Source organism: Loxodonta africana, chromosome 15 (assembly GCF_030014295.1).
Source record: "Loxodonta africana isolate mLoxAfr1 chromosome 15, mLoxAfr1.hap2, whole genome shotgun sequence".
Classification (NCBI taxonomy): Eukaryota; Metazoa; Chordata; class Mammalia; order Proboscidea; family Elephantidae; genus Loxodonta; species Loxodonta africana.
The window spans coordinates 72,954,324-72,971,455 of NC_087356.1; the positions used below are offsets into that span (position 1 = coordinate 72,954,324).

The following is a 17,132-nucleotide window of genomic DNA, read 5'->3' on the forward strand; positions in this document are numbered from 1 at the left end:
GGTACCCACGGGCATACAGCTGTGCTGACACTGGAATGAGCTTAGGACTTTTCATTTTTGCCTTTCCGCAAAGCTCAATGTCCCACATGGAAGCAGAGGCTGTAGCCTTGCCCATATTATTAGCACACTGACCACCTGAGCTAAGTGGCTCAGTGGTTTTGTACTATGGGGAATAGAAGTCTTTCAGGAAGCTGCTGTTGTTGTTAGTTGCCGTCAAGTTGATTATGACTCATGGCAAGCCCATGTATTACAGAACAGAACTACTTCATAGGGTTTTCTTGGCTGCCATCTTAACAAAAGCAGATCTCCAGGCCTTTCCTTCTGTGGTGCCACTGGGTGGCTTTGAACTGTCAACCATTAGGTTAACAGTCGAGTACAAACCATTTGCACCATCTGGGAACATTTCCAGAAGCTGTTGCTGCTTTGACTCATAGCGACTCCATGTGACTGAATAGAGCTGCCCCATAGGGACAGGCTGTAATCTTTATGGGAGCAGATCGCCAAGTCTTTCTCTCCTGGAGCCACTGGGTGGGTTCAAATTGCCAACCTTACATTTAGCAGTCAAGTGCTTAGCCACTGTACCACCACCAGGGCTCCTTTCCGGAACTTAGGGGAAGAGAAAAAGGCATGGCTTTAGTTTGAGAAGGTTTTCCAGAAGACAGAGAGAAGACAGTGTTTTCAGCCACTTTGTCTATAGTTTATTTGAATTTTAAACTTTTGTTCTTGGCGTATTTATAAAATGAGTTACACTTGCAATAGCCGGTTACCTTCCCAAATGCTACACTGTCATAGAGCCCAAACCTCAAAAATCACTGGACAGTAGCAGTCAATACCTGACTGCCAGCCCACCCCATGACAGCCATGGCTGGAAAAGATCTCAGGACACAACGTTTATTTGGCTCCTATATTAGTTTCAAACTAGTGCTGAGATACCCAATCTAGATGGCCCTCTGGCCTCTAAGAACAAAGAGTCCATATACTGAATTCCATTAATGGTTTTAGAAAGTTCTCAATCGTGTCTAACTGACCTTCCAGAGCTAACATGTAATGAGTATGCAGCACACACTGTCATAACTCAAAAACTCATCGCCATCAAGTCGATTCTGACTCATAGCGACCCTATAGAACATAGCTCCTTCATATATGCCTGTTTGTTTGATCACTGGGCTGCTTTTATTGTTCCATTTAACAAATGAGGAAACTGAGGCATGGAACAGTTAAGCAACTGACCCAAGGTACCCAGATGCTGAGTGGGAAAGTGAGTATGAACCAAGGCCATCTGGCTCAGAGCTCCTGGTCTTTACTCCATGTTGCCTCAAGCAGAGTAACTGCTTATAGTACTCGTGCCAAGAGGGAAACACCGTGGATGCCCCAGAATAGCACCCTCTTGGGGATGAGCTGTTCACCTGCTCTGGAGGCCCCTACCAGCCTTCCATGGTCCTAGAGGGTCTTTTTATTTATAAAGTTCCAATATCAGCCTGAGGACCAGCCTACCAGGTGGCCCCAAGCCCCCTTCAGGTAAAACTGGCCACGAAGGAGCCAAGTACCTGAAGCCCAGAAGTCCTCCTATTTCTGATTTTCTTTCCAGGTTGGCCTCTCACCTTTGCTTCTCTCATATCCAATTGACAACAAACTCAGACATCTACAGAGGTGGAGGTGTGGGGGGATCTGGTCATATTCACCAAACTGCAAGCAAATCAAGGGATTCAGTCATCTCCTCTCCAAGCTGTCTCAGTGCGGGGAAAGGAGGGCAGATCCAGCCGTGGCCTCTGGTGTTCGCCACTCTTTATAGTGATAAACTAAAAAACCAAACCCAGTGCCATCGAGTCAATTCTGACTCATAGCGACCCTATAGGACAAAGTAGAACCGCTCCATAGAGTTTCCCAGGAGCGCCTGGCAGATTCGAACTGCCGACCCTTTGGTTAGCAGCCGTAGCACTTAACCACTACACCACCAGGGTTTCCCTTTATAGTGATAAAAAATAGAGAATGCTTAATTCAAGCTTGCAAATAAATAGTAGCCTGCCAATGTGGATCGCAGGCCTGCTTTCCCTACCAGACAGTATAAGGTACAGAGATACATTAAATGGATATGCTGGCGCCTACCAAGATGCACCCTTCCTGATGCGAGAGACCATGAGCCCCCTGCGCCTTCCACTTCCGTGCTCTTAAAGCATCTCCTCCAGATACAAGGTATATCTATTTTAAGTCAAAATGGCCAAGGAATTTTGGCTCAAGGATTGTCAAATCTTGGACCCTTGGGTGGCAAAGCAAGGTGGAGAATGATAAGAGTACAACAGAGCTGTCACACAGACACAGAGAAATGAGGTCGCACACTCACGGCTGGGATTTCTTCAGATCCAAGCCAGCAACAGTGTTCAGTACCAGCAGGTAAGTCATAAAACTTCTTCAGGTACCACCGCAAATATGGTCTTTCCTGCTCCAGCAGGAGGCTCCAGAGGACCCCAGATTCCATGAAAGAGTCCATAGCTTCCCACGGCTTCCCTGTCCAATGAAACCACTACCTTGATACCAGATCCCCTACTGTCACCACAGGATAAAAGAAATCAGTCTCACTGGACTGAACAGATGGGTGGCCTCTGGCTTCTAGGCAGAGGGTGTGTGGTGCTCCCACCTAACCTCCTTTCCTTTCGGAGAGCTCTGTTCCCAGCTCAAACCCTCAAGAGTGAGAGGGTACAGTCAGCATGGTTCGTGGGGCAAGCTGGCCGGCTCGTTCCTCATGCCAGATTCTGCTTTGTTCTATTCAGCTCCCTGATAGTATGCCTGGTCTCTGAGCTGAGGGAACCACAGCAGGGCGTGGCGTGGCACCTCCTCCTGGTTCGTGCAGACTCACTCCTGGGGTCCAGCTGAAGGCCAGAGTATGCAGACGACAAGGCAGGTGCATGGGCTGGCTGAAGGCTCTGAACAGCAGGCCCCAGGTGAACAGACAGGTTTCAAGCAGGGAGAGGATGACCCCACAGCAGGGTCCAGAGGTCCATCCCCACCGGTCACTCACACGTGGCAGGGTGACTCATAGCTTGTCTCAAACCCCAGAGGGAGCCTGACGCCCAGCTCCCCAGTTCTGACCTGTCCCACAGAGTGGCAACCTCCTATCCTGGGTGGGCAGTGGCAGCCATGACTAACACCACGGGCTGTGGCCACAGGACCTGCTGTCACCCTCCACACACCCGCTGTGCCCCTTTCCTTCCACACTGTGCTCCTCTCAGCTGACCAGCAAACAACTTCTTTGTTAGTCACCCGTGACAGGAGGGAGGGAGACAAGGCTGGTGGGCGGGCAGGGCCAGAGCCCTACACATGCTTCAGGTTACAGGATCTGGGTGATGGTCCTAGCCAATGTCCTCCAGTAACCCCCAGCCGAGCCTGGTTTTCCCCCCACCCCACCCCCAGCAGATGTTTCCTGCAATGGAAAGTTGCTGGCCAGAGCTCTGAGGGGGGGTTGGGGGAAGGCGGAGGTGTCAGGGCACTGCTGTGAGGATGAAATCTGAAATCTGACACTCAGACAGGAATGTCTTTGGAGACACACTCTCCCCTCACTAACCCATCCATCCACTAGCTTCCTGAGATTTGGGAGTCTGGCTGCTGTCGTTTCAGACAGGCAGGCGGGCGGGGGCGGGGGTGGGGGGTGGTGGTGAAGTTGTGACGTGATCTGCAGAAGTTGAGGTCCACAGCTTTGGGCTTGTCTGAGGCACTCCTTCCCTTTCCAAAGACCCTGCCCGACACCTCCAGCACAAGCAGGAGGGGATCTGAGGCCAAGAGGATTCCCAGACAGCTGCTCAGACCTTGAGGGCAAAGCAGCAATGCAAAGAGCAGAGAATTTGGCCCCAGTCAAAAGGAAAGTGCCAGCTGCAGGGAAGCGGAGCTCTCTGGGAAAGGAATGGGGGCTCAGCCAACGGGGGCAAGTCAGGCTCCAGACAGAGAAGCTCGGGACAAGGATGAGACCACAGGGCTGGAAAGATTTGGATTCCCAAGCTGCCCTCATCACTGATCCCCAGGAAAATTCAGAGCCTTGTAACCAACAGGGCACCTCCCTCACCTCCCCAGCTTTTCCCACCTCAGGGATGAAGGGTGCCTTGTCCTTGGAGTCCCAGTAACTCAGTTCAGTAGCACTCAAACTTCAGTGCACTTAAACAAGCGAGCACATGGAAAAATGTCTATTCCCAGGTCCCAAGCCCAAAGACTCTGATTCAGAGGAACCTGGGTTCTCTTGGGTAAACAGTGTTGGAGAAAAGAGAGAAAGAAGAATCTTGAGTCCTTCCCAGAAGCAAATGCTGCCTCTATTCACCACAGGCAGTAGCTTACTCCACAGACCACCAGCTTCCCCAGGAAACATCTGTCTTAAACAGCCTATCTCTACACTTAGCATGATGCATTCCAAATATCAAGTGCGCCAAATAAATATACTCCTTGTCATGGACTGAATTATGTCCCCCCACAAAATGTGTGTATTAATTTGGCTGGGCCATGATTCCTGGTATTGTGTGATTTTCCTACATGTTGTAAATCCTGCCTCTGTGATGTAAATGAGGGAGGACAGGTGGCAGTTGTGTTAGTGAGGCAGGGCTCAATCTACAAGACTGGATTGTGTCTCGAGACAATCTCTTGAGATAAAAAAGAGAGAAGTGAGCAGAGAGACAGGGGAACCTCATACCACCAAGAAAGCTGTCCTGGGAGCAGAGAGCATCCTTTGGACTTGGGGTGCCTGTGCAGAGAGGCTCCTAGTCCAGAGGAAGATTGATGAGAAGGCTGACAGTGAGAGAAAGCCTCCCCCTGGAGCTGACGTCCTGAGTTTGGACTTTCAGCCTACTTTACTGTGAAGAAATAAATTTCTCTTTGTTAAAGCCATCCACTTGTGGTATTTCTGTTATGGCTGCACTAGATAACTATGACACTCCATATGTACCTCTAAAATTGTTCCTATTTACACTGCATCTTCTATGTGCACGTACACACAGATCCTAATTCTATACCCACGGGTTCTCAGGACCCCAGTCCCTGCCAACACCTCCTGCACGTGTCCGAGCTCCTCCCCACCCTGCCTGTCCTGAGCAGTGTGACAAGAGAGCACAGCAGCTCCATCTCCCAGGGTGACCACAATGCCTCTCTCCTGGCCACACCAGACCCCAGGATCTAGGTGGGAGAAGTTAACAGAGGTCCTAGATACCTTACAGTCATTCCTCGGAAACACACGAGTATTACTACCATTCGAGCTGGTGACTGTTAGGCTGAGAAAGGGTGAGACAGGGGCAGGATACACCCAAAGAGCTAACAGCCTGGGAGATGAGTCTCAGTCTGCACCAGTCTTTGTCAGCTCTGCCTGCTCACATAAGGGTTGGGCAGGGCAGGTATGAGTCTGGGGAAAGGGAATTGGCCCTGGGCTAAACATTAACCCTATGGCAAACACAGGGAACTGGGACCAAGTGGTACTCCATCGCAGGGGATGGCAGGAGGGAGGGCAGGGGCAGAGGAACTCAGGAGAACAACAGATGGATTCTGGTAGAGCAATGACCTCATCTAGGAAGAAACCAGTAAGACCCTCAAAGGGAACCCTGGTCTTCTAACCGAGTCCAGGTAGAGAGAAGCCAGATGTGGACAAGGGGACAGAGGAGAAAGGGGGAGATAACTGAGCAAAGAAAAGAGAAAGATTGGTGGTGGACTGGATGTAATGTGGAAAGGGAGAGGGGAGACAGAATAATTCTGAAGGAAGTCAAGGTTGGGCATGGGTCAGGAAGGCTGTTCAGGTAATGTGTAAATACCAGAGGTGAGATGGACAGTGGTGGGGAAAAGGTGGGGAAAGCAGAGTTAATTCTCAGAACAAGATGTCAGCCTGCCAAGGCTATCATCAGCAGCTTCTCTTTTCAGTACCAGCAATTTCTTCACTCCCCACTGCCCACCCTCCCCCCATAATATTCCTACAAAGCTTTGTTCTCTTGCTCTGAAATCTATGCCACTCAGACCTCCTGGTCCATTCCACAGGACCTGCACAATCCCACCCTCCTCGCCCTAAAGCTGTCATCCCCAACTTGGGGGCCTTGGTGACCTTGGGCTGCTGGGGTCGGGGCTACTTACTGTCCCTTGATCTCAGTAATGCTCCTTCCCTGGGTTGCCATGGAGACAACTGACCAGCAGGGAAGAGATTTGGGGCAGAGGAGAAGAATACACTGGCCCACCCTGGACAGCAGGGATGAGACTTTTCTGACCATGTGCTTCACTCAAGGTCTAAGTTCACCATGCCCAGGTAGGAGCCATCTTCAGAGGGGCACCAGCTGTGCCCCTCCACCTGGGGGCCTGGATTAGGAGGTCCTCAACTCTCCCCTTGGCTCCCTGTTGAAGTCAAAGCCCTGGTTCTGCCTACCCCTCCATCTCATTCCATTGGGGATCCACCTCCTAAGCTGCGGCCTTGATAAATGAATCCAGGTGGTAAGGGTAGGGATGAGGGGCCACGATGAGGAGATGCAATTGGGCCTGGGAGGAGCTCAGGGCAGCTGTGGCTGGAATGGCCTTCTAACCCCACTCTTGACCTGAATATCCCTGAGTAGAAACCAGAGCTCACACCTCAGCCTTTCCCTGTGGCCCTGGGGCCTGGCCGCTGTTCTCGGTGTGTCCCACTCTTTGGAGCAAGGCAGTTTGTCTTCATGAAGAGGACCATCCCAGGTCCTCCCTGGCTAAATAAAATGCTTTTTGTCTTTAGCAGAAGAGAGGCAGTAAACAAAGAGTGTGGGGGGTGAGCCTCCTTTCATATTAGACCCTGGTCCCCTCCCCCTTCCCTCCAATGGGCCTGAGGTAATCTTGCCCCCTTCAGCACCTCTACAGAGCAAGGGCCCTCCTATTCTGAATCCGGCCAGAAGGTTTTTAACTGTCCCTAGGGTGAGGGATTACAAAATCTTAACCTATCTAAAGGACTTCCACTGCAATGAAGAAGCTTCGGGCATCAGAGATCATAAAAAGGGCCATCAGTAGAGCTGAGACGGGGTGACGGGGTATCCTTCCTGAAGGTCAGATCCCAACCAACACAGATGTAAAGTCTGAGCACAAAGCAGACTAAAGGAAACAGAGAAAACCAGTTCAAATCAATAGGGGTAGCACAAGGCCCTCCTGCAAGAATGCCAATGGTCCAGTGGGGAAGAGGCAGTGCTGGGGAGTGGAGGGCAGGTTTCAGGCCTGCTTTGTGTCTTGCTCTATGCCCAGATGCCCCACCAGTGGAGCACCCCCTACTGCCCGGGGGCCTTGCCACCTCCAAGTGTCCCACAGTGTGCTCAGCTTCTGCCTCTCCCTCCAATGTCCACCTGCCATCTTCATCTCCCACCTTCATGGTCATTCTGCTCTGCTCCCCACCCCAACCCTGAATCAGGACTGGAAGGTTCAAAGGACCAGAAGAGCAGGGCTCGGGCAGTGGAAGTCAGACACAAGAAGACACATGGGCAGACCAAGAAAGGGCTACCCAGCGATGGCCCCAGAAACCAAGGAGGGGAGGATGAGGGAACAGCAGCGGCATGTTTGCTGATGGTCCCGTGATATCTATCACCACTGAGTTTCTGGAGGAACCCAGTGTGAGAGTGAGTCCAGGAAAGGGAAAACCAAAACCAAGCTCATTGCCTTTGAGTTGATTCCTACTCATAGAGGACCTATAGGACAGAGTAGAACTGCCCCATAGAGTTTCCAAGGAGCGACTGGTGGATTTGAACTGCTGACCTTCTGGTTAGCAGCCAAGCTCTTAACCACTATGCCCTAAGAGAGGGAAGGATCACTAAATGCTGTCTGACAAAGAGCCCCTGGCACGGGCCTCCTTGGGGAGTTAATGATTTGTGCTGGGTGGAGAGCTGATAATGTTTCTGTCATTTGTTCAGGGAGAGGAGCAGAGGATAAACACAGACAACCTAGAAAAAGAGACGGCAAGATGCAGGAAAGAGCTGGGAGTGTATTCTGGAGGATGATTTCATATAAGGTGATTTGAAAACTAAACGAGGTCTGACCACTTGACTGTATCTCCAGCTGCAGGCGGAACCAGGATTCAGGCCAGGCGTGGTCCTCTACTATCTCTCATGTACTATCTGCTTGGTGTGACCCCTGCCTTCTGGGCCCCACCTGGCAGCTGGCCCATCACCCCCCCGCCCAAGCCAAGACGTAGCACTCATTTCTAACCTGCCCCATGTATGCTTGGGGCTGAGGGAGGAGAAATTAGACATGAAAAGGATGGGGGAGAAAGGAAAGGAAAGGGAAAAAAAGGAAAAGGATTAGAGAAAAAGAGAAAAGAAAAAGCCAGTCAGAGAATGGAGATCAGAGAAAGGAGAGGAAAATGGAGGGAGAGAAAAGAAAAAAAGGGGGAATCGTAGAACAAGGGGTAGGGGAGAATACAAGAAAGGGAAAAGTGAAGCAAAGCAGAAAAGCCTGCTCTAAAGAGCAAAGGAAAGGGATAGGTAGAAAGGTGAGGGGAAGTGGAAGAAGGTTAGAAAGAAGGAAGAGCACAGGTAGGTCCAAATCTGGGGTTTTAATTGTCTACTAAGTCTGTGACCAAGAGCTTTCTGTTTCCCTTTGCAGCCACTAGATTTTCACAATACTGTTCAAAAGGGTGGGCAGAGGAGTGGAAAGGACTGTTAGACAAAGGACGCTGGGTGCCCCAGAACGGTATGGCCTGGGGCAGCTTCCAGGAAAGCAGACCACACACTCCCTCTTTTCCTACCATTTACAAGGAGCTTACAGACCAGGGATCTGGACTTTAAGTGGGGTGGGGGGTGGAAGTGGGCAGAGGAGGAGGCAGTGGAAGCGGTTGTTTGGCTTCCACCCCAAACCACCTCAGCTCTCAACTCCCCTCCTGTCAGCACAGCCCACCAACCTCTGCCTCTTTGGTGCTGGGTGGGGCTAAGGCTGCAGATCAATCCACAGCACAGACGACAGTCAGGCCACCAAGCAGCTGGAGGTCCAAAGCCACGTGGCTAACCAATACATGCCTGACTTTGGGGACCCACTGAGTACCAGGAGGAAAACACACACACTGGGATTTCTGATCCAAGCCCCTACATTAAAGCCAAGCCTCTCCTCTGCCCCTGACCTCCCTCCCCTCAACCAGTGTCCTTTCAACGTCTGTCATCACAATCAGCTTCTACTCCACCATCTCTGTGTCCACGTCTCCTGCTGAAGTAGAGCCTGGTGTGTGTGTGCGGTGGGGAGTGGTATTCACAGAATCAAGCGCTGAGGATGTCAGGCTCAGAGAAGGCAAGAAGACCGTCTGAGGCCAGATCATGGTTGTCAAACCCCTGGTTCCTCCACTGTACCCAGGGCGGCGTACCACGTGGCAGGGGGCCCGCTGAGGAACTTCAGCCAGCTGTCCTTCGGGGTCAAAGTCTGTGTGACTGAAAGAACGTGGCCTTTACAGGGACTGCTCGTTCCACATGTGGTTTCTGGGTACGTGGCAGCTGACGGAAGCAGCCTCCCATGGATAACCTATGGAATGGTCTCTTTTTCCTCAAAGACCCAGAAGCACTGGATGTCTTCTAGAAGGGTGCTGCAGGGCTGAAGTCAGATCCCATTAAATGGCACAGCCTCTCTACTAATGGGGGAGTCTTCCAGCTGCATTTCCACCAAAATGTGTAGGTCAAGGGAAGGAAGCTTTGGCCTTAGGTTCAGGCCCCAGGGCCACCCCAGTTCCAGAATTCTGCCTGGGCTTAGAACACCCACACCTCCCTGACTGGTCTCCTGTAGGACTGGAAGAGGTGAGGTGAGGTGCGGATGAGCTGGGCTGTCGCCCCTTAGTCTACTTGAATGAAATCATTCCTTTCCTGGGCTGTCCTGGGCTGCTACAAAAGAGAACCATTTTATCTAGCTTTGGGAGAAGGGCTGGAAAGGAGGCAAGCCCATCTTCCTTGTCCCCGCGACCTGCTCAAGCCCACACGGGAGCCAAGTTGCCCTCCACATTATTCCATTCCCCTGCCCACTCCCGCTCCCCCACCCAGGTCACATGTACCCAGCAAGGAGAGAAACGGGAATACTTACATTATACCAACTCTGGCTTTTCTGAAATGACAAAATGAAAAAAGGCAAAATCAGTCAGGGAAGAGGTGGTGGGAATGGCCAGGGCATCCCCAGCCCAGTGGGAAAGTTACACAGACAGCAGGGGGAGGGTGGGGAAGAGGGGCCTAAATGCAGCTGAATGCTTCCCAGGTTGCTGCTCGGGAGGGGTCCTCCTTTCTCAAGGCAGCCCCAGAAAGGAGGCCCAGGAGCAATCCATGCTGGAAGCCCCACCGCAGTTGGGGTGGCAGGCAGCGGCAGCACCAGCTATAGCTCAACCAAAAGGGAGTCAGGGCCCATCACGAGGTTCTTCTGATGCGGGTGAGGGACGAGCTGTCGGCATCCAAGACCCAGTCCCAAAATGGGGCCTGACCAGAGCAAAGTACAAGGAGAGACCACCCAAGCCTTCTGCTCCAAGTCAGCCCTCCCCAGTAGAAAGCAGGTGGGACACTTCAGTGGGAGGGGAAGAGGCTGCCTAAAAACTTCTCCAAGCTTGCTCTCAGTGAGCAAGCAGAGGAGCAAATTCCAACTTCTATCCCAACAACTGGCTGGCCTCCTAAGCGATAATGGTGGGACAGGGGTTGGGGGCTCTGCATGGGGAGGGAGGCTGAAGCAGATAATCTGTAAAGGTCCTGTCCAACTCTGTGGTGCCCTTATTCAATACCAGAGAAACCGGAGTCCACCCCAGCTCCAGAAGTCAGGCATTCTTCATTCTAGCTCTGGGCACAGGCAACTCATCTTCATTGTAACTAGAAGTTTCTTAGGGAAAGGGGAGAGATGGCTAAGACTGTGCCTTGTCTGTCTCCAATACCTATGGCTAGGAGTCCTTTACTGTACATTCCACTCAGAAGACAGACAGACAGACGCACACTTGCCTAGGATCCATCCCATGAGGTACAGCTCCAGTGGGTTTAGATTCAGGCTATGGCATTTCCATTTTTAAAAAGCTTGCCAAGTGTGTAATGAAGGTGGAGAATTACTGGGTGGATGGCAACTCTGCCTGCAAGTCAGCACCACAGGTCCACACCCAGACATGTGGCCCCTAAGGACAGTTAGCAAACTTATCCCCTCCACTGAGAAGCCCTGGTGGCATGGTGGTTAAAGCGCTTGGCTGCTAACTGACCTCACTGGCCAGAATACGGCACTGGGGCAGATGGCCAGGCAGGCTCACAACGCCTTCTGCAAGATGTTCTCCATGGCCATTTCCCAACAGAGGCTGCCACGGTGGCCTGTCGGAAGGTACACACTCCCATCACAGCCTCAGTGTCTCCTCCCATCTGGAAGTTCTTAGCAGGAAAAAGGCCATATCCCGATATTCAAAACCAACTTATTCATCACTGAGGGAGCTACAGGCACTTGAGGATCCTGAAGCTGGAACTGCAAATCAGCCTCTACAGCTTCTCAGCTAAGGCTTACCTGCCTCTGGAGGAGGCAGGATGGAGCACACAGGCCGCATGGACTTGGTTTGGTCTGCACTGTGGGCCTCTTACCTCACGGGCCCTCACACAGAAGCCCTGGCTCCATGCAAAACCGACGCCGCAGGGCAGGAGGCTCTGCTGCCGTTGATAGACTACCTCTCCCCACGGCGGAAAGGATGCGCTCCGGGCATCGCCAGCCTCGACTACCCCATGTTTTCCCTGAACTCTGTCATGTCGAAGCTGCTTCCCGGCTGAGGCAGCTCTCCGTCACGCAGTCCTCAGCCCCTTATCCCATGGGCCTGACCTCCACGTAAGCCTCAAGGAGGAGAAGGGCAGCAGGAACCTGGCCTATGTGGGGGAACTGAAATCCTTCATGAGCGCTCCTCAGAGGGCTCTCCCACTGCCCTCAGGCAAATGGAAGTCCATTTTCCCTGTTCACGTACTGGCACATGGACGCTTATCTCTTCAAATCTGTTTCAGACAAAGAGCTTCAGGGTGACAAAGAGTGAGCTTTAACCAGGGAACCCTGGTCCTGTCTCTAGCTGTGTGATATCTTTGTAGGTAGTATTTGGTCATTTGTCAAGGGGAATAAGAATGCGTGCTCAAAAGCGCTGAAAAGAAATGTGAAACATACTCTTTCAGAGCGAGGACTTTTGACTGGTCCCTCAGCTTGAGACTCTACCCCTAACCAGCTATCTCTGGGCAACTTCTTGGCCCCACCAGGAAAAACGGTCGCACCTCCCCGACCAACCCCATGTGCACCCTCTGAGAATGCTCACTAGGGGCAGGAGCCTCTGAACTCCAACCAGCCTCTTAGCACACTGCTTTCCTGGGACTGTGGCCCGTGGAGGGGCCTGGCAGGGAGAGCCCAGTCTCATGGTTGGCAGGGAAGTCAGGGGGTTGCTGGCTGCTGAGGGTGACAGGAGAGGCCTCCACTGGTGTGCAAGTGAAGCTGCCTGCCCTTGTAAGTTAGTGGCACGCCCTGACCTTGCGGAGAAAGCCAGAGGGAAGGAATGAGCAGAGCTAGGGAGTGGGGTGGTGGGTATTCTGATAGGTTATCAATGGATTTGGCTGAACAAGGAGGAGGGAGTCAGGAAAACTACCCAAAAGACAGAGCTACTGGGGGCAGGGAACTGAGCAGAGGACACGACTATTGCCTTTCCTAGATGAGGTTTGAAGAGCAAGCACCTAAAGGAATGCCAGGCCCCAGAAACAGACCCAAATTTTCTTGAGGTGGCTTCCTGCCCCCCCCCCCCCGCAGGCTAAAACCATCTCCCCAGTGTAAAGGCTCAAGGAGTCTGGGAGACGGGAGTGAGGGTGTGGAGGAGGGAGGGTGGGCCTGGAGCAGCTCTACATTTAGGAGTCAGAAAAGAGACAACTGCTTACTTTGATCAGGTTAAGCCTGTCATACTGGAAAGAAAATCACAAAAATTAGAATTGAAAAAAGGAAAAAAGTCAAACAAAGGGGAAGAGGGGTATCAGGGCCACAGAGCCAGAGGTGACGCCACGCACCCGCTGGGTTCACATCACTGGGACCCTGGAGGCACAAGCCCCATGTCAGGAGCTGATGGGAGTGGGAAAGCATATCCCAGACTCCCTCTAGTGGCCAAAAACCACCACTACAGAGCAGAAGCTGGGTGGTGGCAAAAACTGAACGTGTCCTGGGATTGGTGGAAACAAGGCTGGAAGTCTGGTGGTCCCCTCCTCTGAGCACGGGTCAGGCTCAGCAGGAAAACTGCAGATTCATCACCTAGTCCCACTCCCACATCTAACAAAGGAGGAACCTGAGGCCAAGAAAAGGGAAACTGACACTGTGCCTTGGGCCTGACTTGCAGGTTCTGCCAGGGAGAAGTGCAGGCATGTCCCTGTTCTCTGACAAATATACAGCACACCTCCTCTAAGGGGTGGGCAGGAGACAGGGAGTGCATGGGCTCACTGAGAGGACAGCCCCTACCACTGACACATCTGGTCACCCTGACACCTTGTTCCATGCGTGGGGGGTGGTATCCCCGCCACACTAGCAGACCCTCCTCCTCGTGTCCCCTCGCGGCTGCAGCTTTCTTCCCCTCACGCTCCACTCCAGCTCCTGACCTGCACAGACCCTAATTCCTGGACTGGTTCTCGTGCTGTTCTAAAGTCTGCGTGTCCTGCACGTTCATATCCCAGACCCACCACAGCTGCCACCAATCCCACCTGGGATAGCACCGTCCCCGCACCCAGGAAGTCGCTCCTGTGTTCCCTGTGTTTAGAGGATGGCAGTGTTGGCAGTGACTGATGAGAGAGTGGGGCCGAGATTTGTTCCCTGTCTACGCTTAGCTCCCAGCCCCTTTATAATCTTCATTTTTGCCTCTCCAACATCCCACTCAGAGTTCCTGCCCGGCTCAGTGCCACCTGCTCCCTGAAACACTCTCAGCTACCTCACTCAGAAATGATTTCTTATGCCTGTGAATTCATGTAGCATCCCAAACTACCCATGTGGTGCTAAAAGATGGATTTGATTTGAAGTTCATCTGGGCACTTTCCTTCTCTGTCTCCCTTGGGGTAGGGGTTCCTATCCCCTGAAGATCTGCCATTAAAGGTTTTTGAAAAAACTTCATTGCTGGATCTCACCTCCACCCGTCACCTGACCAAAAGAGGTAGTGACGAATGACCATAAATATCATTCTTCTCACTGAAAACTGATGGGGTACCTTGCTAGGCATAGGGGTAAGAGAGTAAGGAAGCTCAGAATTTCGCCTTAGGATGGAGAAGTATGCAAACACCCTTAGCAGAAGCAGAGAGGAAGAATCACATGATCCCAGTCAGGCAGTATCTGCCTCCTAATCCCCACATCAGCCAAGCCAGAGTTTTGAAGGGCTCAAGAGGGGCTGGCAGTGGTCACCTCAAAACCCCTGTCCCAGACACGCCCGTACCCCAGCCACCTGATCCCACAGAGAACCCTGCTGGCTTCCCCACTGCAGGCAGAGGGTTCAACCTCCCCTGTTGATAGCCCGACAGAGTCATCCCGAATCCTCAGAGCCAAGATGTACTTTTAGCCTGAAGGTCACAGACTGCAGGATCAACCCTACAGCCTCTTGTTCTTGCCTCAGGAAAGAGAACAGCTGTTCACCCTCCTCCTCCTCCCCTAAACGCTCTCAGAGACTTGAGACTATTATTAAGTCATCCCTCAGCTTTCTCTTCTTCAGGCGACATTCCACCCCCTTTTCCCGTGGGCATCATTTCCTGAGTCCTTCCATTCTAAAATACCTATTGCTCACCCTCCACTCACTCCAAGTTCTCCTCTGCAATCATGGGGCCCCTGGCTGACTCTGGCTCTAGATGTGGCCATATCTCTCCAGGGCCTGGCAGGCATGACTGTCAACAGTCATCAACCACTAGGTGCTGCCCCCATGCCCACTGGTAGAAATGATCCATGCTCTGATCACCATCCAAGATCCTAAGAATACTGTGGTCCCCTGGGCTGGGTGGTGGGTGGCTGCAGTAAGGGGGCACTCAAGCGGAGCCACTCTAAGAGAGTGAGGTCCTGAGGTCCCTGAGGTCCCTGCTATTGAACAAGTCACCTACTGGAACGCATGAGCCACCATCAGCTAGACCTTCCTGCCAATCCATAATTACTACTTCTGGGGACTCAGGACTGACCCGCCAAGGGGAACATCAGGACCCGGGTATGATCCGACGGGGCCTTCCTTCTCACAAAAGAATTAAACTAATTCTGGCAGGACTCTGTTTCTAGAAAGCACCATGTAAGGAGGGAATTTAAAAAAAAAAAAAAAAAAGCCATAATCCTTAGCCAGAGGCAGTGTTGGGGAGCAGGCAAAGACATCCCAGGAGAGGAAGGGCAGGACAGGTCTGTTCTTCGACTTGGGGTGCGGTAGGAATGGTCCCTCAGGACTTCACACCAAACGGCCAGTGGGGCAGTGGGGTCAGCCCTTCCGGGAAAGGGGCCAAGCAAGACATATGGGCCAGAACTGGGAGGGGGTGGAGGGGAAGGGTGCTGAGCACTACAGACAAGTTAACACTAGAGGGGGGGTAATAAGACAGAGACAAAAGATGGCTTACTTTTGAGAGGCGCTTGTGAGACTAAGACCATGCATGCAAAGAAGGTATTTGGGAAAATGGTGGGGAAGAAGAGGAAGAACAAGAAATCAAAAGACAAATTCAGGTGGAAGGCAGCTCCCGTGCCTCCCAGGGTCCCCACACCCTTCCTGGGGCCTGTGAGTCCGGGAAAGAACAGAAGCTTCTTGAGGGAGCATCTAGGCAAAGACCTTTTTTGCTCCATAGAGGACAGAGGGCAGGAGGAAATCTCTGAGGAACCGTAACTAGCCCAGGGCTTTCTCACCTCTCCCTGCCACTGGGGCTTATTTTATGGGTATTGTTTTTTTTAGGCCAAAGGCCCTGGTGCTGAGATGGCAATGGTGACATCCTAGAGAGGGGTAAAGAGGCCCTGCCCCTGTCCTCTCTGCCAGGTGAGTACCAAGTAAATTAGTACCAAAGTAAGGCAGGGTGATGGACAGGGAAGAGGCTAAAATGACATTCGGCAAAGTTCCCTGAGGATCCTCTTCCTGGCAGGATAATTATCCCAAGTAATGTTCCCTTCTATCCCAGCCCGAGGGGCCAAATTTAAAAAAGGCAGTGGGGATAAACAGGTGACCTCTTCTGACCCCCAGAGCAGCCCTTGTCCAGGCCTTCCTCCTCCTCCCCTGCTCCTAAGGAGTGGGAAGCTATTTCCAGAGGGCTCACTAGTGGAATCATTTCCTAGCCCGTGGGCCTCTCTCAGTGCTTAGGTGAGAAGACATTTAGCTAGGGTCTCCCCTGACTGCCCAGCCACCCCTCGGTACATAAAGACGGTCTCTGGGAAACTCAGGCTGTTCAGTTGTGTAAAGCCCTGGAGAAAGGTGTTTCCCACCTCACCGGCCCCAAGTACCAGCCTCTCTGCAGCAGCTAACAGCGGGGCAGGAGCTTCCATGGGGGCCACCTCACCTTGGAATTCTTGCCACTGCTTCGGCCGGACTGTGAGGAGCAGCTGCGCTGCACACCCTGCTCGGGTGTGGATGGGGACTTGTCGGAGGAGTGATCTGAGCCCTTCTCCACCATGGTGTCTCCGTCGGGGTTCTGGGGGGTTGGTGAGCGAGACCGCTTCCGGAGGATGGGGGAGCAGGCCGGCGTGCTGCGGTTTGAATTACTGGCAGTGCTGCAGGGGCAGATAGAGAGAGGGGAAGTGGAAAGAGAGGCTGTTAGTGATTGGAGGCCTAGGACCGGGCCAAGGGAGCCAGCTCTGGGAGCCTGGGCAAGGGTGCTGGACAGAAACAGAGAAAAGGGCCCATCTATTTTCTATGAACTTCTCTGCACTGTAATACCGCTGCTGGCCAGGAGAGGGCGGTGGTGCCAACAGGAATACGAAAAGGGCAGTAGGGCAATTAGACATTTAGATGGTCATGCATCCGTATGTCTGTGCATTCATCTAAATACTGTTTCAGCCCCTATTATACGTCAGGGACTGTTATGGGCACACAGAATTTAGGAGCTAAAAGACTCATTAGTAATCATCCAATAGGATCAGCTCATTTTATAGGTGCTGCAAGGCCAAAGTGTCAACATTTTGTTTTGGACATTTTTTGTCCATAAAAATAACAATAATAAATTTACTTACCAAAGAATTCACATACATATTACCTTACTGGGTTCTTAAAG

General features: G+C 52.2%; 1 protein-coding gene across 6 annotated transcripts in view; it reads right to left on the reverse strand.

Moving 5' to 3' along the window:
- GRAMD1B (GRAM domain containing 1B) overlaps positions 1-17,132 on the reverse strand; it is a 212,384-nt gene that overhangs the window by 40,374 nt on the left and 154,878 nt on the right. For 4 of the 6 annotated variants that reach the window (XM_023558225.2, XM_064268925.1, XM_023558224.2 and 1 more), the window contains 2 exons: positions 16,422-16,632; positions 10,009-10,029 (listed from right to left, as the gene is read on the reverse strand). In XM_023558225.2, the coding sequence (XP_023413993.1) occupies positions 10,009-10,029; positions 16,422-16,632 (232 nt within the window). Of the gene's footprint in view, positions 1-2,341; positions 2,506-10,008; positions 10,030-16,421; positions 16,633-17,132 lie in introns of all 6 variants that reach the window. The other 2 variants (XR_002787738.2, XM_064268926.1) reach the window with 2 other exon arrangements.